The 25,270-nt window shown below is 43.1% G+C and overlaps 1 protein-coding gene across 5 annotated transcripts in view; it reads left to right on the forward strand.

The window, feature by feature from the left end:
* The window catches only part of wnk2 (WNK lysine deficient protein kinase 2), a 66,586-nt gene extending 42,040 nt beyond the window's left edge, over nucleotides 1-24,546 (forward strand). Inside the window, exons 12-28 of one of the 5 annotated variants that reach the window (XM_071383425.1) lie at nucleotides 29-358; nucleotides 1,199-1,251; nucleotides 1,637-1,799; nucleotides 2,168-2,284; nucleotides 2,952-3,122; nucleotides 3,415-3,457; nucleotides 7,948-8,148; nucleotides 8,520-9,433; nucleotides 9,786-9,843; nucleotides 10,016-10,089; nucleotides 10,923-11,530; nucleotides 12,106-12,332; nucleotides 14,239-14,457; nucleotides 14,977-15,075; nucleotides 16,558-16,602; nucleotides 18,218-18,581; nucleotides 20,991-21,181. In XM_071383425.1, coding sequence (XP_071239526.1) covers nucleotides 29-358; nucleotides 1,199-1,251; nucleotides 1,637-1,799; nucleotides 2,168-2,284; nucleotides 2,952-3,122; nucleotides 3,415-3,457; nucleotides 7,948-8,148; nucleotides 8,520-9,433; nucleotides 9,786-9,843; nucleotides 10,016-10,089; nucleotides 10,923-11,530; nucleotides 12,106-12,332; nucleotides 14,239-14,457; nucleotides 14,977-15,075; nucleotides 16,558-16,602; nucleotides 18,218-18,581; nucleotides 20,991-21,051 — 3,747 coding nt within the window. In that variant the 3' untranslated portion in view covers nucleotides 21,052-21,181. Of the gene's footprint in view, nucleotides 1-28; nucleotides 359-1,198; nucleotides 1,252-1,636; nucleotides 1,800-2,167; nucleotides 2,285-2,951; nucleotides 3,123-3,414; nucleotides 3,458-7,947; nucleotides 8,149-8,519; nucleotides 9,434-9,785; nucleotides 9,844-10,015; nucleotides 10,090-10,922; nucleotides 11,531-12,105; nucleotides 12,333-14,238; nucleotides 14,458-14,976; nucleotides 15,076-16,557; nucleotides 16,603-18,217; nucleotides 18,582-20,990 lie in introns of all 5 variants that reach the window. The other 4 variants (XM_071383389.1, XM_071383398.1, XM_071383406.1 and 1 more) reach the window with 4 other exon arrangements.
* The last annotated feature ends 724 nt before the right edge of the window (nucleotides 24,547-25,270 follow it).

Raw genomic sequence — 25,270 nt, forward strand, 5'->3', positions numbered from 1 at the left:
GTAATACCTGAGTCATTCCTCCTTCCAGGTCCAGTCTGGTGCCCCTCAGGACCCCCATGGAGAGGCTCAGGTGTCGGCCCCTGCTCCGCTCCACCCCGTCCAGCCTGCCATCCTCTCCCCACCCTGGAGGGCCGAGGTGGTGGACCCCGAACCTGCTGCTGCAGCCGGGTCTGACCAGACTGTCCCTGAGAGCCCAGCCCGGGTCCCACGCCTGGCTCCGGTTCCAGCTGCAGCCCTGAAGCCCGCTGGCATCCAGATAGCAGCCCCAGTGCCTGACGGTTTCAGCTTGTCCACGACTCAGCAGAACCTGGACACTGCATCTATGTCCACCTCTTACCAACCTGAGACCAGCCAAGAGGTAGCTTTTCACCACACAGTTATCAACCGTTTCTACAGTACAGTACGCTCTTAGAATTAGTGGTGACTCGAGGAACCATGGAGTTCCTCAAGGAACCGTTGCTAGTTAATGGTTCATATTTGCATCTTCCGTTTCTTGAGGGATTCTTGGAGGAACCTTTAATGGTTCAATGTAGCAACGGGTTCCTGGAGGAACCCTGGAGTGGAGGCGTGGCTTTACGATAGATCGTTTTTTTGGCTACCCGTTAGAGTAAATGTAATCAGCAATGTTAATGTGATGAATATTATATTCGAATATAATACGCATGAATATTCAAGGAACATTTTAATTTGCAGTGTACCAACTTAACACGATAAACAGGAATGACGACGCTAACAAGTGACCAAAAATAATGATTTGAAAGTCACACCTCCAACAAAGTCACACCTCCAATCTGATAGGCTGCCACCTTTGCAACATATTATTAAAAAGGTTTAAAGTTGAACCCCTCCCATCACAAAACACAGGGGTTCCTCGAAGAACCTTTTTCAACTGGAAAGGTTCTTCTCGCGCCTTGACTTCCAAGAGAGTCCAGATGCAACTCTTACTCTACTACAACGCACAGCACATACTGTGTACAGTACTCGTACATGCATCAGTGCACTCTTTTCTTGTGTGTCGGCTATGCACTGCCCATATTGTAAATGCAGCCTGCGTCCCAAATGGCACTCTATTCCCTACGTAGGCGCTGGTCAAAAGTGGTGCACCATATAGGGAAGGAGTGCCATTTGGGACCCAGCCATACTCTAAGCCCTGTGACATGTTCTTGTGAATCCAACAACCCCATTGTTTTGCCTTCAGGAGCCACTGCAAGAGAAACCCATGGCGTTTCACAGTTACCCAGGCTATGACAGGTGTGTGGCCATACCTTCTGAGCTTCACTAGTGTTGTTGAAATGTTCTTCCCCAACAATGGCTATAGTGGGTACTGTGTACGGTATAGGGGCTGTAGTGTGTGACCGTGGTGTGGACACCTGGCCTTGTCAATAGTGAATACTTTCTCGATGAAATCTTAAAGGGATAGTTCACCCAAGTTATAAAATGACATATTGGTTTCCTTGCCATGTAAGCAGTCTATGGACAAGGTCAGACAGCAATCCATCCTTAGGTTCAGGGTAACTATATCTTTAACCTAAACACCAGTTACTACACCAGAGTCCCGTCTTAATGACACACAGAGAGACAGAGAGAGAGAATGTGTTAAAAGTATTGTTTAACTCTTTCACATCCCTGCCTTTAGCTTCAACTCAGACGTGGCGTCGGGTAAGGAGATGAGTGATGGCTGCGATGGCTCGGCCAGCGGCGGGAAGGGAGACGGGAAGACCCGGAAACACCACCGCAAATCGGCCCGCACACGCTCCCGCCAGGAGAAGACCAACAAGCCCAAACTGAGCATGCTCAATGTAAGTCTGTCCGTCCACACGGACCGCAGCTCCGAACTGGCCAGTGCACAATAATCTTATTGTGTTACTTTTTATAATTACTTTTTTATTTTAGTCTACTTGGTAAATATTTTCTTAACTCTTCTTGAACTGAACTGTTGGTTAAGGGCTTGCAAGTAAGCATTTCACGGTAAAGTCTACACTTGTTGTTTTCGGCGCGTGGGAAAAATAAAGTTTGATTTGATTTGCTCAACGTTTTAGCCGTTCATAAGCTATTCAGTTAGCCCAAAAGGGAGAAGTTTGAAACTGAAATTACAATTTATACTGTATATTCAAAGTATATGCATATTCATACTTTCACATTCAAAGGGATTTCTCCTTCCCCTCAGGTGTGCAACACAGGCGATAAGATGGTGGAATGCCAGCTGGAGACTCACAATCACAAAATGGTGACCTTCAAGTTCGACCTGGACGGAGATGCTCCGGAGGAGATAGCCATTTACATGGTGAGGTCATAACCTTGGCAGACCGTCCTGCGTCACAAATTACACCCTATTCCCTTTAGAGTGCACTACTTTTGACCAGGGTCCATAGGGCTCTGGTCCAAGTAGTGCACCATGTAGGGCATAGGGTGCCGTTTGGGACGTAGACCCGGGTGCAAAAAAAACGACTTGAAGTAATTTCAAATTCTTTATCTGTGCTTGAGTGAGCTTTCCTGGATTAATGGATGAATTAGAATAGTCACAAACTGCGAAGCCCGCCCATCTGGCGCTCCGGGACGGCTAGAGCAAATGCTCAAAAGATTTGAAGGATTTCAAATAGTATTTGACCCCAGGTCTAGACAGAGGTCCTCTGTCTGTCTGGGATGTCCTGGGGAAAGCTATTTTGAGAGCTTCAAATAGATCTTTTAATATTTAAATAGGGCCACCAAGCTCAAATGCACTACAGCAGAAGATCTTATAAATGAGTATTCTGTTCGGTCATCCAGTTCATTATCAATCCCCTTGTAATCGTACCTTTCCTGTATTGAAATGGTATACTTACATTATGATTGTTCCTAAAGTGCTATCACTTCTTCAGTATTCTTGTTTTGGCATTATTATATTGCTTGTAGTTACATTGTGTCTGTGTGTGTGTGTGTGTGTATCTGTCTCTCTGTGTGTGTGTATGTAGGTGGAGAATGGCTTCATCCTGCCCATAGAGAAGGAGATGTTCATTGACCAGCTGAAAGACATCGTGGACAAGGCTGAGGACATGCTGAGTGAGAACATGGAGGGAGAGACGGCCTCCGCCCTGGGGGGCAGTCCCCAACTGGGACACAGCTCTGGGGGGCTGGGGGGAGAGGTGAGGGGGGCATCCCAAACACAAGTCCCTCACACATAGACGCTAATATACTCACATGGATGTTTATTCAGAAGCCACACGCATGAAATGCACGCACGCACACACACACAAACACACACACACACACACACACACACACACACACACACACACACACACACACACACACACACACACACACACACACACACACACACACACACACACACACACACACACACACACACACACACACACATTTAATGCATCTCTCACATGTCTGTTTTATGTCTTCCTCTCTATCTCTCTGAAGATTCAGCAGCCCGGAGCACACCATCCTGCTTATCAGCAGAATGGTAATGCCTCACTTCTCTCTCTCTTTTTCTTTCTCTCTCTCTCCTGTATCTATTCTATAGTGGATACTATTCAACTTGTTACAAATTGTGCAATAATTTTGGAACATATATAGTAATGGAACTTAGCCTTTTGAGCCTGGGACACGGTTCACGACTAAACTGTTGTCATCAGCCTACAGTTCTAAGATCAGTAAAGCTTATGGTCGATGTGTATTGTCCAATCACTGGTGTACCCTTTTCGCACCTTCTAATATTTCATGGTTTGAACAATTGAATATGTGAATTTTCAGGATGACTCAAACCACTGTATTTTTGATTTACCAATATATTTAGTGCGTAAAGGCTCTCCATACCGTTTTTTGAATGATTCATAAACACTTTTCTAATCCTAAATAATCTACAAGGTCAGAGTGTTTTTAAATCAATTGGTGCTAAAAAGGAGACGAATATATATGTATTTCGATGGCTTTCTTTAATTTTTCGTTAATGTTCATAACCCTTTTTCTCTCGATAGCCTATATTCTAATTAATTCCGTTGTTAAAATTAAAAGGTACAACGTATTTAAAACCTTTAAGATGTAAAGACCTGCGTGTTTCTGGTACCGGTTCGGACTGACATATTCGCTGTAGATCGATTTAGACCACCGAAATGGCTTGCATTGAGAGGTAGCCCTGATTCTCACGGACAGAGGAGTATGTCCACAGTTAGAATAATGCGCCAGATATTTCACCGGATGTATAAATGTGAAGCATCCAAATATGGTAGTGACAGGAAGCCCAGTCGCCAGCATTGGGAGAAGATGGAAGGAGATGGATTTTGTCCGACATTCTGCAAATGTTCTCACCGATTAAACATTTGATCTCAATACAGTTTTCAGTTCCCAAAACTAGAATCTGTTTTGAACAGAGAGGATTACGTTTTTTAGACTTTACCCTTTGCCAAGGTTTTAAAAAATCATGTCATTTAGAAGGAGTGCACTGGCTAATTTAGTTATTGCACACGCGCACTTCACAGAGTAGGCGTTCCCTAACATAAATATGCAGATACATGCTAGAACAGGAAAATAGCTGGCTTGTGCTTGGCTCTGCCCACCTCCTTGCTTGTTCTGCCCACTATGACTCTTTTGTTTCCATTGGAAACGACTGGCGGTGGTCTATCTTGGTTTAGTTAAAAAAATCTTTGGTATGTCTTTTTTGCCTCTGTGAAGCAGGATGTGAATCTGACACCACTTGAAGCTGGGATGTCCCTCCTATCATTTCATTCGCTCTTCCGACTGTCCATCAACTCCTGGCTGAACCATAATTCACAGCCACCAACATGCCAGGAATCCTTACATCGTAGCGCAAGTGGTTTTGTCGTCTAGCACATTCAGAAATTGATGTATAGCCAGTAATCAAAAATAATTCATGCAAAACACACTTTCTGTTTGTCATAGACGGACAAGAATAACATGAGATGAAAGGCGAGTTCCTAACGAGTTCAGGAAGCCGAGTTCCTAACGAGTTCAGGAAGCCAAGTTAGGGCTCTGAGACGTTCACAGTGATTGGGGCAGACGTTTTGATCAAGCGAGACCTTAAGAAAATATGCATATTTTCTCTGACACTAAACATACAAATACGTTTTTTTTTTTACAGTTATAAGGAAGGTGAAATCTTATAGTTAGTCATTTTATAATTTGATAATACTGTATTTAGAAAGCATGTACGTCATTTCAAGCCTTATTCATACAGTTTTGTTGAATAGGAAATGCATCATATATAATATTATTTTCATATTTTTATTATATTTGTACTGTGTACATGAGCTCTTCTCTTCAAAGTGATAACACATCAGCAACTTTATTTTTTAACCAGAAAGGTGAGGTGCAGTATTACTAGTTATTGTTTATGGCCCTCTCATGATAAATATTACTTTTTGGGGAGTAGATTACATTTTCAATTACATTTAGTTACATTTCGATGTTTTTTAAAGACCTGCTTTGAAACTCAGGGGACTAGTAAGTATTTTTTAAACCTCCAATTTGGGCTGGATGTGTCAATGTGTAGTTCTACATGCATAATCTATGAGCAAAATTACTGTTTTACCCCAATTAGCCACGAAATCTCTAATTTGGGCCAGTCCCCTAGCAATTTGTGTTTCAGCCAATTACCTTCAGCCCCTCACCATTTGAGTGACAGCTAGCAAGATGCACACATAGCAAAGCGAGAGAGAGAGAGAGAGCAATGATGTGGTGCACATATAGTATGCGTGGTAGTATGCAATTTTCGGGGACCACTTTTGGCTTTTGAGTACTACTTTCAGAACTACTGGCTAAAAAGTGTATACAAAAAGTATGGTTGAATTAAATGTATTCAGAGGGAGCAACTCCTCCAAAACCAGTTATGAACCTTGGTTATTCCATGTCGTTTCAGCAAGCCACAACACCCACCAACCTCAAATTCTTCAGAAAACTTTTTTGTAATTAGAAACAGAATTCCTGTAACATAACTTTGTTGATTTTTTTTCTTCGATTTTTGATACATTATGCTAATTGATTGCACCCAAATTGGCCCTTTTTAATTTATAGGATTATTGTTATTCAATAAATAACCATCCACAGACCCCCACACCAATCCCACCCCAACAACCAGTATATATTATCAGTTCTCTGTGTCTGTAATATAGAGCTGCAGCTTGGAGTATTGCTTCTTCATCCCTTGTAATGTATTCTGTGTGAATCTGGTGATGTTTTGTCCCCGTTTGGAGAAATTAGCCATTGAAACTTGCACTAACTTTCGCGACTTCACTTGCATTATTTACCATAAATTTGTGTGAAAGTTTCCGATTTTGCCCACTAGGTGGCGCTGCTCCTGCTACTGCCAGCACACCTTGCTGTCCATTTTGCTGGTCTCTTGTGTTTAATAAATGGATCAACTTTGGGTAGGAAACCAATAGCTTTTACTCATGATGAAAATAAATTGTGTGGTCAAGCCATTCCTCCATGAAAGCAATTACGTTTGTCCTTCTCTTAGCAACCTTTTGCTTCAACCCAACACTCCTGGAATAATCTTACAAATGGCAGCTCTCTGAGTTCTGGTGCAATTCTCATTAAAAGTCCAAAACTTTGATGGACAAATGGGCTAGTGTCACAACATTTTAGACAACCGTAATAAAATAATACAATTCTAAACAATTATTTGCCCACTAGATGCATGGCAGGTGTATGTTTGTCAATATAATTATTAGAAAACATCTATATATGTAGTGTGATTAGTGACATTTACCATTAAATCCAACTCAAAACCATTACCATTGCAAAACACTGTGTTTGGGACTTTTACCATTGAAGCCCGTTAGAGACTATAACATTGAAACCATTAGAACTACTTTAGCCTAATGGTTGCTTGTTCGCCAGGAATTGTCTAACTAATCCAGACCTTTTTGAAGGGAGTAAACCACACACAGAGGGGCCATTTCCTGGACACAAATCAAGCCTAAGAGATGGACAAACGGAATTGCTTTCATGAAAGACTGGCTTGAATTGTAAAGATGACCATACCATTTGTTTTTCATCATGAGCAAAAGCTATTGGTGGTTTTCTGGCTAAAGTTGGAAAAAAACATTTGTGGTCCATTCAATTAACAAAAGAGACCAGCAAAATTGATAAGTGTGTGTGCTGCCAGTAGCAGGAATATCGGACAAAACTTGGTACTTCCATACTCTTTTATGGTAAATAATGCTAGCGACTTCAATGGCTAATTTCTCTGAACAGCAGAAAAAACCCATCACCAGATCCACAGGGAATACATTACAAAGGATGAAGAAGCAATACTCCAAGCAGCAGCTCCATACTACTTGTCAGACATAGAGAACTGATACTGTTTACTGGTTGTTGGGTGCTGGGATTGGCGTGGTGTGTGGGAGGTCCGTGAGTGGCTTTTGATCATTGTATTGTATTCCTCATGTCTTACTCATTGTTAGGAAGAATCATGGTCCAAATCGGATGATAGGTACTATATTTATGGACGATTATATGAATTCTATAAATTAAAATAGCCAATTTGGGCACCATCAATTAGCTTCATGTCGCAGATATCAAATAATATTTTAGGAATGTTAAAGTTATCCGTTTCTAACTACAGAAACGATTTCAGAACAATCTGAGATGGTGGGTGTCAAAATCCTCTTTCTTGTGTTTTTTGAGGTGGAATGACTCACCTGCAAAAGGTAAGTCTGAACTACGGAGAAGTGCTTAAATCAAAACGATTAAAAAAGGCATAGAATTTCTATGTCTGAATCGGCCCCATAGTGAGTGGGATGTCTGTGGAGGAAGGTTTTTAAAGGAGATGGTACTAAGGGCTGTGTGGGTGGGCTGAGTGTTGGATGTTTTGGATGTTTTGGTTGGATGTTTTGGTTGCTATATCTGTTTGACTGTTGGATGTTTTGGTTGCTATATCTGTTTGACTGGCCTTTTTCTTCCACTCTCTTTCTCTCCCTATCTTTCTCTCAGTGCTCCACACAGGGAAGAGATGGTTCATCATCTGCCCAGTGGAGGAGCATCCCACCTCCAGCCAGGATGGAACTACAAACATAACTGCTGATGGGACTACAACTGCTCAGCCTGACAGGACTACAATTGCACAGCCTGATGGGATTACGGTGCCTGGCCAGTCTGCTGAAGGTGGCACTGCAGGGACTGCTTCAGGCAGAGGTGACTTTGTTTCCATGTGACCATTTGAACATGAAGCCATCCTGGTCGAGCCATGCTACCATGCTGCCCTCTAGTGCTCAATGAATGAACAACGTTCTGTCAACATCTGTAGTCAGCCATGTGTACAATTGTAAAAGAAGGTTCAGGACAGCAGCTTAGAGAGTGTTGTTTTTTGCTGTTGCATTTCTGTGCAAGCTCCTTTGTCAAACCACTTTTGCCTGTCAGAATGCCACAAATACAATATTGAGTTGTTAAGTTGAAATATTTACATGTCTTTGGATGTGGTCCTGTTGTAGAATGGTTGATTAAGAGGATGCTAGTCCTATTGCCTTTCTGTCTATAATCTTCTGTCTTTTGCTTTTCTCCTGCAGTATCAGCGTCGTCCTCCATAGCTAACTCAGTTTCTGGGGGGAGTGGAGGCTTTGCCTACGAGGGCTATGGCCTCTGTAGCCCTCCCATACTGTCCTCCACAGACCCTCTCCTCCTGGCCATGTCCCATGTCCCAGCCCCCTCTGGCCCCCCATCTGTCCACCCAGGACCTCCTCCAGAGGGCCAGACCCACAGTTCTACCCTTCCCAGGGTGCATCACACCCAGCCAGCCTCGGCTCCTCCAGTGGCCCCCTCTGGAGGTCGCCGCAGCTTCCTGTCCGGAGAGGAGCACCAGGGAGGAGGGCGTCTGGGTGCCATCTCTCCCATCCACGCTGCCCAGCAGATGGCAGAGATGGCGTGCACTGCCTCCATGGTGGAGGAGGTGCCCTGTTGCCCGCTGGTCATGCCCCTGTCCCTGAACGTGAGTTGTGATGCCCAAGGGAGCTCAACTCCCCTCACCCCTCTGCCCCCCCAGGACCCCCCTACTTCCTCAGCCAGAGAGTCCCTACAACTCTCCTACCCCTCTGTTTCCCGCGGCGACCGCTCCCAGCAGCCCGTGGTGCTCCATCAGCCTTTCTCTTCAGTGGGCGGAGCCAAGGCCCCCTCGTTACCCCAGAGCCCGGCTCCCCACCAGCACACGGCAGGGGGGCCCAGTGAGTCGGACGGGGAGGGTCGAGGGGTGGGGGGTCGGGGGGGCTTTGTGGACAGCACCATCAAGACTCTGGATGAGAAGCTGAGGAACCTGCTGTACCAGGAGTACGCTCCCATGTACCCATCAGGCACTGCTGCGGAGACACCCGGCTCGGGGACAGAGTACGTCCAGTCCCCTCCTGGGCCCGACAGTGCCACCCTGGGGTCAGGAAACAGCACACCTGGACCCATGGGGGAAGGGCGCTACCGGACAGGGGAACAGCTGGTAAACATAGAACATGTCATCCATAGAACTCATAGAAAGCATCCCAAATGGCACCATATTTCCTGAATTAGTGCAGTACTTTTGACCAGAGCCCTATGGGCGCCATTTGGGACTCAAACATACTTTCCTTTCTGAGATTATAATTGTTTTCTTTACCCACACCCCAGACTACATGTAAAGTACACGCAATCTACCTATACCATTCATCCTTACATGTTGGCCATTCTCCCTTTAACAACGACTGCATTAAATTACCCTCATACATTATATTACCCTCATGCCCTCTCTTTCTCTGCTTCAATCTTTTACCGTCTCTCTTTTCTCAACCCTCCCTCACCACTTTGTCTTTCAGCCTCAGATCCCAGAGAGGATGGACAGTTTAAGCGCGTTGAGTGATTCTGCCATGTGTGGTATGTACACTACTGTGTTGTATGTAGGCGACAAAATTACAGTTGCAATTATTTTCCTTTAACTTATAGGTCAGCTGTCAGCTGTCACTGTTGTGGAAGTGCAAGATCAAAATCAAGTTATTGTAGTTTTTCAGATAACCTAGATAATCTCTCTCATTCTCTCTGTCTGCAGCCCCCATGTCTAGGAGAAAGAACATACTCCACTCTACCTCCTGCTCTGGTTCGGGCTCCAGTGGCCGGTCTAAGGTACTTTACTGTATTACATGCTACACAGATCATACACGTGACGTTAGCTAGCGAGCTAACGTTTGATAGCTAACCAACAGTGCGCTTTAACTTGCAATAAAAGGGACTTTCTGACTAAATTAGAAACTTACATCTGAAAATGGAGCTAGACTCTTACCCGTATACATGGATGAACGCTTCACGGCGGACTGGAACCATTTAACTCTGCTTTGTTTGTAGCTACATCTTGTTTGGCCAGCGTTGTCAAGTCACTCCGGTTCACACTGACCGTGGTGTGTGCAGAAAGTAGCCCTACATTTTTTCGATAGCGCCTGCTAAATTGAGGGCATTCAATGTTGAGAGAAGTAGCAAAACTTTTGTAGATCGATGGCTAACGTTATATATTTCAAAAACGGCGCGGTAGAAAGGACTGTTAACACATACTGAGCAGCTCACGTTATAAACAGAAGCATGCTACATTGCAGACCAATCCAAACTCATCTCCCGGTATGTCCAGCCCATCCATTATCTCAGCCAATCATGGCTAAAAGGAAGATTCCTGTCTTTTCCGTAGCTAAACCAGCTTCCTAGTTTCCTGAAACAAGTCACATATTTGTTCCCAATAGTCATTATCCACTACTACCTCTAGAGGTGCAACACCTCTTAGTTACGCCTACATACAATGCCCGACTAATGGACGTTTTCAAATATAACGTCTTATAAAGTTAGTTTTGTAGAGGAAACGGCGAATGCGGTATTTTAGACCGATATCATAATTACCTGCAAAGGTATTCATTTGGAAGTGGCTCTTTAAACAATAACTTTATCATTGCTGTTGTCATCCGTGTCTTTAGATGATCATAGGCCCTCCTGACATGGTGACGCGAGGAGAGCTGAAGCAGAGGAGTTGGAGCAGCGCTGCCTCCCCAGCACATCCTGCTGGCCACTCAGACCACCGCAGCAGTGCCCAGGCAATGGCCATGGCCCCCTCCACCACCATCGGACGCTTCTCCGTGGTCAGCACCGAGGACGACGTCACCCTGAGGACCCGCAGCAGCCGCTACTCTGCGCCGCCCGACTTCTACCTGGATACACCCCCCTCCATGGCCAAACGGGCGTCACTGCCGCGCGCCTCCACTACCACTTCCATGTCTGTTGATGTTACGGTCCACGCACACCCACGCTTCCTGTCGTCAGACTCGGGGGCGGAGAGTAGTCCCGCCAAGCTGGCCCCGGCCACACCTTCACGGCACGGCCACTCGGGGGAGCGAAGAGGAAGTGACCTCATGAAGAGGGCGGTGGCCTTCCTGCGCCGTTCGGGCCGTCGCAGTAGTAGTGTGCAGAGCTCTGATTCGCCGAGCCGGCAGGGGGGCGTGCACGGCTCGGCCTATGTCAGTAGTGACAACGACTCCGAGATGGAGGACTCGGATATGAAGAGAGAGCTGACCAGACTCAAGGAGAAGTAAGTTGTGTGTGTTTAGAACAGGGGTTCCCAAACTTTTTTGCTTCGTGACCCACCAATTGTCTTTTGAGTCGCAAACCACCATAAGGGTAGAGCGGTGAAGAAAAATACACAGACCAAATAATATATATTTTTTTAAAGCAGTTTGAAAGCTAATCTCTTGCAATTCCACACAATTCTATAAAAACATTTTTTAAGCAAATGTTGCATTTTGACATGGCTAATGCTGTGTTCTTATTCTTAAACATTATAACAAAATCAATGAGGTACTGATTGTCTAGCTTTTACTTTCTTGATTGTAAATTCTCAAAGAATAGGTCCATTATCTTTTCTACAGACTTTCTACTTGATTATAGTAATTTATGTTTACACTGAAAGTGTTTTTCTTTCACTTATTTTAATTACATTTTTTGGGGCAATTTCATCTCGCGACCCACTTGGACATCTGCCGTGACCCAGAAGTGTGTCCCGACCCATAGTTTGGGAACCACTGGTCTAGAAGACCATTATCTGGAGGAATCAGGCAACTTACCCTTTATCTAAACCTATCACTCCTCCCCCTCCCCTCCACCCAGGCATTTGAAGGAGATTTCGGAGCTGCAGGCCCACCAGAGAGGGGAAATAGAGCTGCTGTACCGAAGGCTGGGTAAAGCCACTCCACCCCCACTAGGTTTCTCCCACACAGCTCCCCCCAAGCGGAAGAGCAAGCACAAGCACAAACTGAAGGCTGGCAAACTCCTCAGTCCTCTGGTACAACAGCTGAGAAACGTCACCACGAAAACCAGTGATTCTAGCAAAACCAGTGAGTATGAGGGCACTGAAACCAGTCACTCCACTGATGGTGTTGAACTGCGACATACACCTGGGATTGAACCTGGCTTGAACCCAGCTTGTCTGCGCAACTTAAGATTGCATCAGCCCACTAAAGCCTGGGCAGGTCCTCAGGTCTGAGGCAAGGTAACTCTCATCATGTGAATATAGTAGCAGGTTTAAATTGTAATATATGGGCCGTGGTCAAAATAATTGAACTAAATAGGGAACATGGTGCCATTTGTGATGCACTTTGTCTATCTGTCCAGGTTTCTGTGTGTAATATTTACAGTTGAAATCGGAAGTTGACATACACCTTAGCCAAATACATTTGAACTCAGTTTTTCACAATTCCTGACATTTAATCCTAGTAAAAATTCCCTGTCTTAGGTCAGTTAGGATCACCACTTTATTGTAAGAATGTGAAATGTCAGAATAATAGTAGAGAGAATGATTTATTTCAGCTTTTATTTATTTCATCGCATTCCCAGTGGGTCAGAAGTTTGCATACACTCAATGAGTATTTGGTAGCATTGCCTTTAAATTGCTTAACTTGGGTCAAACGGTTCGGGTAGCCTTCCACAAGCTTCCCACAATAAGTTGGGTGAATTTTGGCCCATTCCTCCTGACAGAGCTCGTGTAACTGAGTCAGTTTTGTTGACCTCCTTGTTCGCACACGCATTTTCAGTTTTGCAAATTTTCTATAGGATTGAGGTCAGGGCTTGGCCACTCCAATACCTTGACTTTGTTGTCCTTAAGCCATTTTGCCATAACTTTGGAAGTATGTTTGGGGTCATTGTCCATTTGGAAGACCCATTTGCGACCAAGCTTTAACTTCCTGACTGATGTCTTGAGATGTTGCTTCAATATATCCACATAATTTTCCTGCCTCATGATGCCATCTATTTTGTGAAGTGCACCAGTCCCTCCTGCAGCAAAGCACCCCCACAACATGATGCTGCCACCCCCGTGCTTCACGGTTGGGATGGTGTTCTTCGGCTTGCAAGCCACCCCCCTTTTCCTCCAAACATAACGATGGTCATTATGGCTAATCAGTTCTATTTTTGTTTCATCAGACCAGAGGACATTTCTCCAAAAAGTACGATCTTTGTCCCCATGTGCAGTTGCAAACCGTAGTCTGGCTTTTTTATGGCGGTTTTGGAGCAGTGGCTTCTTCATTGCTGAGTGGCCTTTCAGGTTATGTCGATATAGGACTCGTTTTACTGTGGACTACAATTGCAAGGTCATTTGCTGGTCCTTTGCTGTTGTTCTGCGATTCATTTGCACTTTTGGGATTCATTTGCACATTTGCACTTTTCGCACCAAAGTACGTTCATCTCTAGGAGACAGAACACGTCTCCTTCCTGAGCGGTATGACGACTGCGTGGTCCCATGGTGTTTGTACTTGCGTGCTATTGTTTGTACAGATGAACGTGGTACCTTCAGGCATTTGGAAATTGCTCCCAAGGATGAACCAGACTTGTGGAGGTCTACAATTCTCTTTCTGAGGTTGTGGCTGATTTCTTTTGATTTTCCCATGATGTCAAGCAAAGAGGCACACCTCCAATTGACTCAAATTATGTCAATTAGCCTATCAAAAGCTTCTAAATCCAAGACATAATTTTCAGAAATTTTCCAATCTGTTTAAAGGCACAGTCAACATAGTGTATGTAAACTTCTGACCCACTGGAATTGTGATACAGTGAAATAATCCGTCTGTAAACAATTGTTGGAAAAATTACTTACTTGTGTCATGCACAAAGTAGATGTCCTAACCGACTTGCCAAAAGTATAGTTTGTTAACAAGAAATTTGTGGAGTGGTTGAAAAACGAGTTTTAATGACTCCAACCTAAGTGTATGTAAACTTCCGACTTCAACTGTATATTGGTCTGTGTAGGTGAGCCTACAGTGAGTCTGAACGGGTCTCCAGCAAAAGCTCCAGTTCAGTCAGACAGCAAAGCCCATTCAGGTACCAGTCACCTGGCTACCTCCATCTCTGAGCCCGTCCAGACCCAGCAGCCCTGCTCCCTCAAGGGTTCCCTCTCCTCAGACAACATTTACGCTGGAGCTGGACTACACGGAGAGGGGACAGGTCCACAGACTCCACCAAGCCAAGGTGACCCACAAACTACATGTCCCAACATGCAAAAGGAGACACTATCAGAGTTTCCAAAATCCGGTAACTTTCCATACATTTCCAGGTTTTCCAGAAATCCTGATTTGAGGATATCAGATTTCCTGCTTATTCCCTCCTGATTCTGTGAATATTCCAACTTGGATTTCTGGAAAACCTGGGAATTTGGGGAATGTGATGGGAATTTTGCTACCCTAACTATCTGTTTTATTACATTCATTTCACCCAAATGACAAGCAACAGATACAGATACATAGTGTGGGTCATACTCATGTTTAGAGGAAGTGCTGCAATAGGATGCCTTAGAAAATATGTTTTATTGGATGGAACACAAAGTTACATTGACCTTTATCAGGCATCTGTAGCCTTTAACATATGGTTCTGACATAGGTTGCTGTTCAAACTCATTTCTCAAGCGGGTTCTGGTCAGAGCTGTGTGCTCTTCTTACCCTGGTGTTCTGTGTCTCTTCTCCTCCTTTCCTCTCCTCCTCCTCTCCACAGGCTGGCCCGCTTACCCTCCACCACCTGAGAGAGTGACCTATAAATCCAGTAGCAAACCACGCGCTAGATTCCTCAGTGGGCCTGTGTCTCTGTCTATCTGTTTGTATCTCCTCCTCTCCTCCATTGCTCCACCACTCCCCACTCACTCTGCTTCTCGTCCTCCTCCACTGCCATCCTTCCTCCCCTCCTTCCTCCTCTTTTCATGTCTTCCTCTTCTCCTCTCCTCCACGCCTCTCCTCCTCTTTACCCAGTGAGCCAAATTACTTTGAAAAGATGTAAAGATGACGTTGAGATGACGTTCATTTTCTGTTCTGAACGAAAGTTGAAAATACGTATTTTCCGGATGTTGAAAATACATTTATCCAGACATAAAAAATACATATTTTGGGGGGTTATTGTTTCTATGGTCATATTTCAACCCTACATAATTTAACTTATATTTAAATGTTAATGAAGAAAGAATTATATCACATTACAGGAAAATGGAGCAAAATGAAGATTGCAGAATATTTATTAGTGCTCCCATCTGTCACCTTTTCAAAAGCTTCAGAACTGGAAGTGATCATGTTTTCTGACAAGCAACAGAAAGAACACTTCAACAACATTATCAGTAACCGTTATGGAAACTCTTTACTTTCTATGACTGTGATATGTTTATCTACCTTTGTTGAATTGACTGACTGTGAGTTGCTCTGGACAAGAGTGTCTGCTCAATGAACTAAATGTAAAAATGAACACACAACTGGGCATTATTCAAATGAGCTCTGGTCGGTCCGGACTGTAATGTGCAGTCCAAACTTGTGAAACATATACGTCTATGATTGGTTCAGATTTGGTACAGTATGGACTAAATATCAACGTCTATGGATGTTGAAATCAAGGCTGGTTCTGGGCCGGATCAAAAAATGACGTCTGTAGATGTTGAAGTACTGACCATCTTTTAACTATGGATGTCCGGATATCCTCATCCTCATCCTCTAGCTCTTTTATTTTTTTTCTCCCCCTCTTTTTCCTTCCTCCATCCCATCCTCTCCCCTGTGTCTCTCTGATTCTCTGATTCTCTGAACAACAGTGAAATGTCTCTCTCTGTCTGTTGTGCTTGGCTGATGAGTAGTGGATGTACAGTATAGTAGTAATGCACTGCAGCAGTACTGTGTACTCGGCTCACTCTCACTCTCTGCTCCTGTCTGTCTGTCTGTCTATCTCTGCCCCTGCAGTCCTGCCTAGTGGACCCCGTCTGCATGGCTACACACAGCCACTGTTATTTTGCGCCCTGTTGGTTACGAGCTCTCTCGCTCTCTCTCTCTCTCTCTCTCTCTCTCTCTCTCACTCGTTTTCTCTCTCTCTCAGACCTCTCACAGTTCTGTGGCTCACTTCTAGAGGGACTGCATGATTGGCCTGTCCAGCCATGTTCAGATAGTTGTCTAAACCGTGCTTTCCCACAGTGTTATGTGTGTGATGATGTTGCATCTGGCTTTTGAGCAGATCTTTGTAGCAGTGTGACTGTATGTTTTTAGACGTACGTCTATGTGTGTTTATGTTTTCGTGTTGCTTGGAGTCCTAACTCTGTTTATCTCCTAGGGTCAACTCTGAAACGGCTCTGCCTTGGTAAAGAGCGTGGTAGGGGTAAGTATAATTTGCAGCAAAGACATTAGCCATTTGGAGAATCCCAAACTATTCATTGTATTTATTTATTCATGAATTCATTTATTTATTATTGTATCTACTCATGTACCTTGTTTTCTTTCCCCAAAGTTCCTCTCGTAAGTAAGAGTAGAAGTACATTTCATTAGATTAGAATGCATTTTATAAACAAGAGGGGCCATCTAGTGTTCATTTTAGCTACCTTTACTTAGATAACATGTTTCAGCAACAGAGCTAGTTGGAACCAGAGTACGTAAGCGGAGTTCAGAGGTCGGAAATCCCACTCATTCCTCACGCTCCACATCCTTTCCAACCACTTGCAACCAGTTCGCTAAAAAACGCTCCTTCCTCACAGGGGGAAAAAAACCCAGTTGTTCCAAATTCGCTCCATTCATTAAAATCCCCATTTAACCAACACCCATCTGTTTCTGTGACTACCTAGACCTACCATTCGGTTTTGAAGTGCTGAAACCAAACCATATGATTTGAATGAAAATTATTTTAATAAACAACATGAAAAGGTGACTGTAAGAAGCGCTAATCATTTGAATTAGGCTACATGTCGTATTAAACGGCATATACACACTCTAAATAGGTCAGGAGCCAGACAGGTAGCCTAAGTATTGTATTATTTAGGCTATATTATTAGCCATTTATTTCAATTATTTCAAGGCTATACCCTACAAAGAAATACATTTTGTTGTATTAAATCATTATAGTCAATTAATTGCCCATATAGGCTGACTTAGAATTAAATACAAATGAAACTAAAAATGCCTTATTAGGCTTAGTCTACAGTGCCTTTGAATTCATTTTTAGAAACATGAAGCCAGAGTCTGGCTTCAGGCTCATGTGATGGTGCCTGGAGAGCAGGTCAGCAGTGGAGAATACCCTCTCTGCGTTTGCAGAACCACTAGGGATGCTAAACACCCCTCAGGCTACTCTTGCTAGGCAGGGATGCAGAGTTTTTATTTTTCTATAGGTAGGTCTAAAGGTTTTTAGGCAAAATAGCCCTATTAAAACAGAAAGCTCCTTGAAAGGGGTAATGTAATATGTCTGGCCTATTGGGCAAAAATCTATTAGAACCCATTGTATAGATAATATAACTTTTAAGAGATCACATTTTTTGTTTATAAATCATTTGCTACAATGACACACTTAGCTCGCTACCCACCTCATTCCTTTCTGTTATCATGTGCACGTAGTAAGTACACCATCATGCTTTTGGGATAGGTGTCTTTTCAGATTCCACAATGATTATTTAGTTGTGGACACTACATCACTGCATTCCCTCTCTTGCTCTTGGTTTCTTTATGAAAATATTCAGCCAACTCCATGACAGTAGCTAAAGCAATGGGCAGTAGCAGCACACAAGTAGCCTACAAATGCATGCTGGGCCGGGCATTTCCTGAGCTCCTGAAGTGAGCGGTACTGGAGCGAAATTGAAGCAGGTGAGAAGGCTGATGCTCCAGCCTTTGGGAATCTCACTCCACACTCCAGTCAAATTGGGCACTCCTCGCTCTGCTCCAGCTCCGCTCCGCTCACATACTCTGTTTGGAACTTGAGGCAGGGTCTGAACAGTATGTCCATCTCCCAGGGACTGGATCAGGCTCAGGTGCATCCAACCAGCCGTCCCAGCAACAGACAGCCAGCTCCACCCCTCCTCCCCACCAGCCAATAGCAGGGTTGGCCCAAGCCCAGGCCAACAACAGCAACAACAAGACAGGCACCTTCACTGGCGCTTACCCTGGCGCCTACATAGGCTCCTATGCAGGGTCCTTCACAGACGACCTCCACAGACTGGTGGATGACTGGGCCATGGAGGCCCTGGCTGTCTCCTGGCGGCCGCGGCCCAGTTCCCTCAGCTTCAGTGGGCAGCCTCGTTGGAACGACGACCCCATGGGGCCCAGAACCAGAGCCAGACTGGCCAGCGCTCCAGATGTGAGTAGTTGTTGGATACGGTATGTATCTGCGTTTAACTGTTTATGTACTATGCATTATTTATTAGTAGGGGTGTAGCTAAATGAGTTCAACTAGTATTTGTTTTCTTTAAAATTATATATTGATTTTTCTTTACTTGATTGATCATTTCTGGCACAATAGAACCAGGGTGGGAAATTGACTTTTTGGTCCACCAGCCACTGTGGTAGGTAGATAAAAAAATCTACCAGCCAATCAGATTTTTCACCAGCCAAAATGTTTTCCTTTACTTACACAAAAAAAAATCACAAATAACTGATGACCATTTGTAAAATTGTTAAAACAAGAAATATATTACTAGTAATAAGTCATGTGGTATATTGATCAATTTAATTAAATGTGTGTGGCCTGAATCTTTTATCCAATGAACAGTATGTTAAAATAAATAATTTAGATAAAATAGTAAAAACAGATTAACAGTTCTATAACTGAGCATTACGCATCAACAAAGTGCCTTCCCTACCACACAATGCTGAGTCATGCAGTGTATTTATTATTATAAACTGGGTGGTTCGAGCCCTGAATTCTGATTAGCTGGCAGTATTGGTATTTCAGACTGTATACCACAAGTACGACAAAACACGTATTTTTACTGCTCTAATTACGTTGGTAACCAGTTTATAATAGCAATGAGGCACCTCAGGGGTTTGTGGTAAATGGCCAATAACCACACCCCCTCAGTCCTTATTGCTTAATTATAGTCCAGGGCTCTAAACTGACATTTGTTACAAGGAGTAAATAAATAGATATTTAGAAGCACACCAATAAGTGTAGGAGCACAATAAAAGTATTTGGGTGTTTCAATGATAAGAATTAATAAGAGTTTATGAATACGTTTTTTGGAGTCTTCAATGCTCAGTCAAGCACAATGTACCCCCAAATATTTGAGTCACTAGGGGTATGTTCGTAAATTCACTCTGGAGTGCCAGAGACTGCTCTGGGCGTTTGTAAATTCAGAGTTTTGTCAGATTGTCCATTAGTAAATAATGCGTTTCGTAGGGCCAGTCTTTGCTGTTCTGCAAGCCAAAAACTGTCGCCCCTCCCCAGTAGAATAGTCACAGTAAGCAAAATTATGTTGAAGATACATTTAAAAGACGTATTTTCCAGACGTTGAAGTTAGGTTCAATTTAGATTCTTAATGAAAGGTGAAAATGTATTTTCCGTATGTTTAAAATAAAATTTTCCAGAACATTGAAAAGGCATCTTTTCCAGACATGAATAAATATTTATTTTCCAGGCGTTGAAATCAGGTTCATTTTCAGTTCTGAAGGAAAGATGAAAACTGATTTTCTGGATGTTGAAAATATGTATTTTACACACATGGAAAATGGAAAATGTATTTTCCAGATGTTGAAATCAGGCAAATTTTTGGTTCTGAATGAAAATTGAAAATAAGTAATTTATTGGTGTCTATGTTTGGGTCAAGTCAAGGCTGGTCCAGACCGTACAAAATCCGAATCAAACATAGACGTCTATGATTGGTTCAGATTTGGTCGGGACCATAAAACCAATGTCCGTGGATGTGGAAATCAAGGCCAGTCTGGAACGGCACCAAAAAAAGACATCCAAAAGTCCGTGTTTAATGAGGTGTAGCCATTTCAAGTGTTGCTTGAAATTGAATTTTCTGAATGCCCATCTATGTGGCAAGCTTACCATTTGTAAAACACCAAAAATCTACTTCTGGACAGGACCAAAACAAGATGTCCAAAAGACGTCAGCTCATGCTTAATGGGGTGTAGCCTAACATGTCGGCCCACTATGGAATTTTATGAATGCCCATCCATTTGTAAAACAGGCCATTGCATTGGCTTAGTTAGTCTTGATTCCTGTGACTAATCAGTTTGGCTATTCAAGTTCTGAATATCAGCTACCCAACTTGATCAGCAGTTATCGCGAGCCTATTTGCAATGTGTTTACACAGCGGGAAATGCAGAAGTATTTTCTTTTTAAATAGGATCAGCTTGTCAAAAATGTATGGATACAAACTTGAAACCACCGATCATGACAATGGTGTGCAACTCCTGGACAACAGTTGTGATTGTCCATTCCATATTGTCCATTTTACTTTCACTGCATGATGTAAAAAGTGTCCTTAGGCTACAGAAAAGACAACATAGTCGTTCTACCATATCCTATATCTTCTACATGTTCTTACCCGCCAATGCCAAAATTTCCCTGCATTTGGCAGCTGGCGGGTGTTCATTTCCCATCCAGAATAGAAACAATGGACTAGTCCCAAGTGCAAAATTTACCAGCTGGCACTCCAGACAGACTTAATCATACATTGAATTAATTTGAAAGAAAACAATTACTATTTGAAGCCAGGTCTGGAATAGTTAAGATGAAAGCCTGTGGTGACTGAAAGCTCACCTCTATATCTTTCTCCTCAGGCACCTGCCAGGACAGCCCCTGGCTGTGAAGGCCCCCAGCTCTCCCTGTCATGGCCGATGATTGACAGCCAGGCCCAGGGGTCAGTGATGAGGACCAGCTCCCCGGGACAGGCAGGGTTCCATCCTAGCTATATGGTGGCCCATCCAGCCCCAGACCTGTTTGGGGGGCTGCCACCTTCGCCTCTCTCACCCTTCTGTGTAAGCCAGTGGCCTGAGCTGCTGTCCTCCTTGGGTTCAGGGGTGTTTGCTTTCTCGATCGTGCCCCCAGCCTGGGGCACCCCGACTTCCGCCCCTGCTCCACCCTACGAGCCCCCCGACCCCAAAACCAGGACCCTCTAATCCTCTAACCCCTGTAGCATCATGTCTTCCAACTATGTTACCAAAAAATAAGTCATATGTAGTTAGAGCTGTGGTCAACTCTACGCACAGTATGTAAACTGTATATATTTAACCAGCATGTATGTATATAGTAAGCATTTGTATATATAGCCCATATATGTTATCAATGTGTGTGACATTATCAACCTCAATTTACATACCTCATATGTATGTACATAAGGGACATATGTATATTTTATCACCTGTGTGAATGTGCTGTAGTGTATATAAGGTGTGTAATACATTCATTATATTTGCACAATCCATTCATTTGTTTGTGCATATAAGCCTTCTGTGTATTGAAATGATCTATTTCTATATCATTCATTCCTACTGTAAGTCTTTGTACATAAACGGTTCATGTTTGTGTGTTTATCACCCATCTGTGTGTATGTACCCCTGTGTGTGTGTGTGTTTTTGTGAGACATGTTGGACACACACTGTTATCCATATGTACAGTAGGCGCTGCAGGGCTCTGTCCTAACCCAGAAGAGAGCCATTCACCATCTTGCCGTCACTGTGAAGCCTTGTCACCCTGGTTACCAGCCTGGTCACAAGCCTTGTTACCCAGGTCACCAGCTGTGTCACCCTGGCTAACAGCCTGGTCACACTGTTGGTTTCCCTGGTTACTAGCCGTGTCACCCTGGTTACCAGGACCGTCTGCTTTATTACTCTGATATTTATGTTGTAATATACTTCCTTCATTCTCATTGAAACTCTTACAACGCTAGTGCTTGAAGTAGTCCTAAGAAATGTGGAAGAACTTGAACTTAACCTGCAGGAGAAATATCCTGCAAGAGTGCCTTGAACAGTAGTATCAGTTAATTCTAACACAAGCATGAGGCCGTTTGAGTTAAGTTAGGATAATGGGGTCATATTATGTTTGTGGTTTTGTCTTTAAAAAGGTACTAGGTATATTTGTGTGAATGTTATATTTAGGGGGAAAAAAACAGGTTGGTTATATTCAGGTTGCCAATTTAGAATGTTGGCAGTATGACCAAGTTATTGGTTGTTTTGTGAATATTATCTAATGTAGTACTGTAAGATTCACACAGTGCACTGAGGCTATGTGTTGGCCTCTTTGTACAGAGGCTTCTACAAAGCAGTAGCTATACGATTTTGCTCCACTGACCACGGCCTGCATGAACACACACGAAAGCTTGCACAGGATAAGTGCAAGAGTTAGGGGCATTCTCCGGGTGATAGCTAGTGTTACTTGGCGGTCACAAAACAGTGGATATTTCATACTGTACTGTATGAGTAGAACTAAAGGGTTTCTCGGTATGGACATTCCTACAGTATACTTTATTGTAGGTTTGGATCATTCACCTGTGTGGTTTCAGTATTAAGGGGGTCATTCCACGAATAGTGCCTTTCATGGCCTTGTGACATTGTGTGTGTGTGTACATTTTTATAAAACACGTAATTTAACAGTTGGTTCACATACTTCTCCGCTCCTACTAAGCTAAACACGCAATTTAACAGTTGTTTCACACAAGTCCAATAGTAGCGTGTTTTCATGAAAGTAAATACGTTGTTTCCTCTGAAAATTCCCATTTTGGCATGTCCCACATGTTTGACAATTTTAACCCACTTCACCACAAACAGTCCCAAAGTTTTCACCATCATTGTAAAGCCGTAGTTCTTTTCTTGCTTTGACCAAGTACCAATGGGTCCCTCAGGTTTAAGGTCAGCCCTGTTACATGAACTGAACTCTCCTTTAAAAAGAAAAATGTAACATCTAATAGTCAAACATAGTGTAAAAGCAGGTGAGCTGGTTCCCCTCTTTTTGTCCATTTCCAGTGTTTTGTGGTGGAAAACTGAGCGAGTCGATCATAACACGTCAGCCTCGTTACCCCTAGACAGATAGGCTACACATTTGTTAACAAGTTCACATTTTTGGTTAACCTTGCATGGAATTGCGACTCTCTGTTCCATTCCTCCTGAGTTATGGCTTAATTAAGATGAAATCGCCGACGCTTTTACTTTAATTGGCACTTTTACAGCCATTTCTTCTCTGAGATTGGAAAACGTGTTTTTATGTAGTTTAACATTTACTCTTTATGACAGAAATAAATATATATATTTCTTGTACTATTACACTACTGACAAGGCACTCTATTCGTGGAATGACACAAGTATGGGTTTTGTTCATTTTGTTTAGGGTTAATGCACAGTACCGTATGACATATATGAATGTTAGAGGCCGGTATGATATATAATGATTTGTAATCTATTGCATGACCTTAACAAGTTGACTCGTCTAAAGCCCATGTAGTAACCAACGGATAAAATGTGCATTTCATACAGTATCTGTGGAGGTTGTTGGTTAAAAAAGTCAATGTTCAATAAGGAGTTAGATCATTGATGTAAGATCAGTCATAAGCTGTATTATAAGGATAACAAGTATACACTTATACAGTAACTAATGTAGTGCTGTGTGTTGATGACAGAGACGGGGCTATGTCTTCTAACTGCACAGTTCTTCCACTTTAGTCTTCTGAGATGATCAGAATCACAAGACCAGCCTAGTGTGTATCAATCAATACTTCAATCATTTTGGTTTTGTGTTGTATGACGCAATCATTTAAATCCAGTATAACACACATCATCTTCTACAATAATAGCTATCAACAAAGTTCAGAAATCACATGACCCAAACAATCCCAGCAAACGCTCCATACCCGGAATGTGGGATAAATAGTGTCTGTCACTACTACACGCATTCAGCCAATAGCTTCCTTTGCCAACCAGTTGGCAATTCTTGGATATAAATCATTTACTTGTTATGGTTTGAAGCCCTTTCCTAACTGTATAGTCGTTCAGTCAGTTCAGTTTGAATTGAACTTTTGTAGACGAATAGTGCAGAATGTTCTGCTCTGAATCCAATCTTCCATCCCATGCAAAGCGAGACTTGTGTTCTCTGTAAACAGCATCTGGCCTATGCAGCTATTGACAGGACTCATCATGCGCTCACTATACACAGCAAGGCTTTCTCTGAACTCTGATCTGTGACGCTTGCACTAGAAGCTCTGCTCTCTGTACGATTGCTTTTGCCTAGCTTATACTCTCCCTGCACTTTCCTGACACACTGGTCAGTAAGCGCTCATCTCGCTCACAAAGATTGTACATATTTGAAGACAGAAATAAATAATAAACTTGTTTTTGCTTGACAACATGTTTTCTCTGCGTCTGTTATATTCAGGAGCGGTGCATGGGTAAAATCACTGGGGAAGGTTCTGATTTGTGTGTGTGTGTGTGTGTGTGTGTGTGTGTGTGTGTGTGTTTGTGAAAGCAGAAAAACATGTTGACTCACCCTACTTGTAGAGAAACGCCAATGCCATCCTCCTCTCATGTTGACAAAAATGGTATATCACTATGTTATACACTCTAAAAAGGAAAGGTTCCTGGAGTATCCTTTAGGGCAGTAGTTCCCAAACTTTTTACAGTCCCGTACCCCTTCAAACATTCAACCTCCAGCTGTGTACCCCCTCTAGCACCAGGGTCAGCACACTCAAATGTTTTTTTGCCATCATTATAAGCCTGCATTTATTAAACATAAGAATGAGTGAGTGGGAAGTGACAAAGAGCTCTTATAGGACCAGGGCACAAATAATAATATAATAATAATCAATCATTTTGCTCTTTATTTAGCCATCTTACATATAAAACCTTATTTGTTCATCAAAAATTGTGAATAACTCACCACAGCTTAATTAATGAGAAGAGTGTGCTTGAAAGGATGCATATAACTCTGCAATGTTGGGTTGTATTGGAGAGAGTCTCAGTCTTAAATAATTTTCCACCCAGTTTGTGCCTGTATTTAGTTTTCATGCTAGTGAGGGCCGTGAATCCACTCTCACATAGGTACGTGGTTGCAAATGGCATCAGTGTCTTAACAG

Source organism: Salvelinus alpinus, chromosome 2 (genome assembly GCF_045679555.1).
Source record: "Salvelinus alpinus chromosome 2, SLU_Salpinus.1, whole genome shotgun sequence".
NCBI lineage: Eukaryota > Metazoa > Chordata > Actinopteri > Salmoniformes > Salmonidae > Salvelinus > Salvelinus alpinus.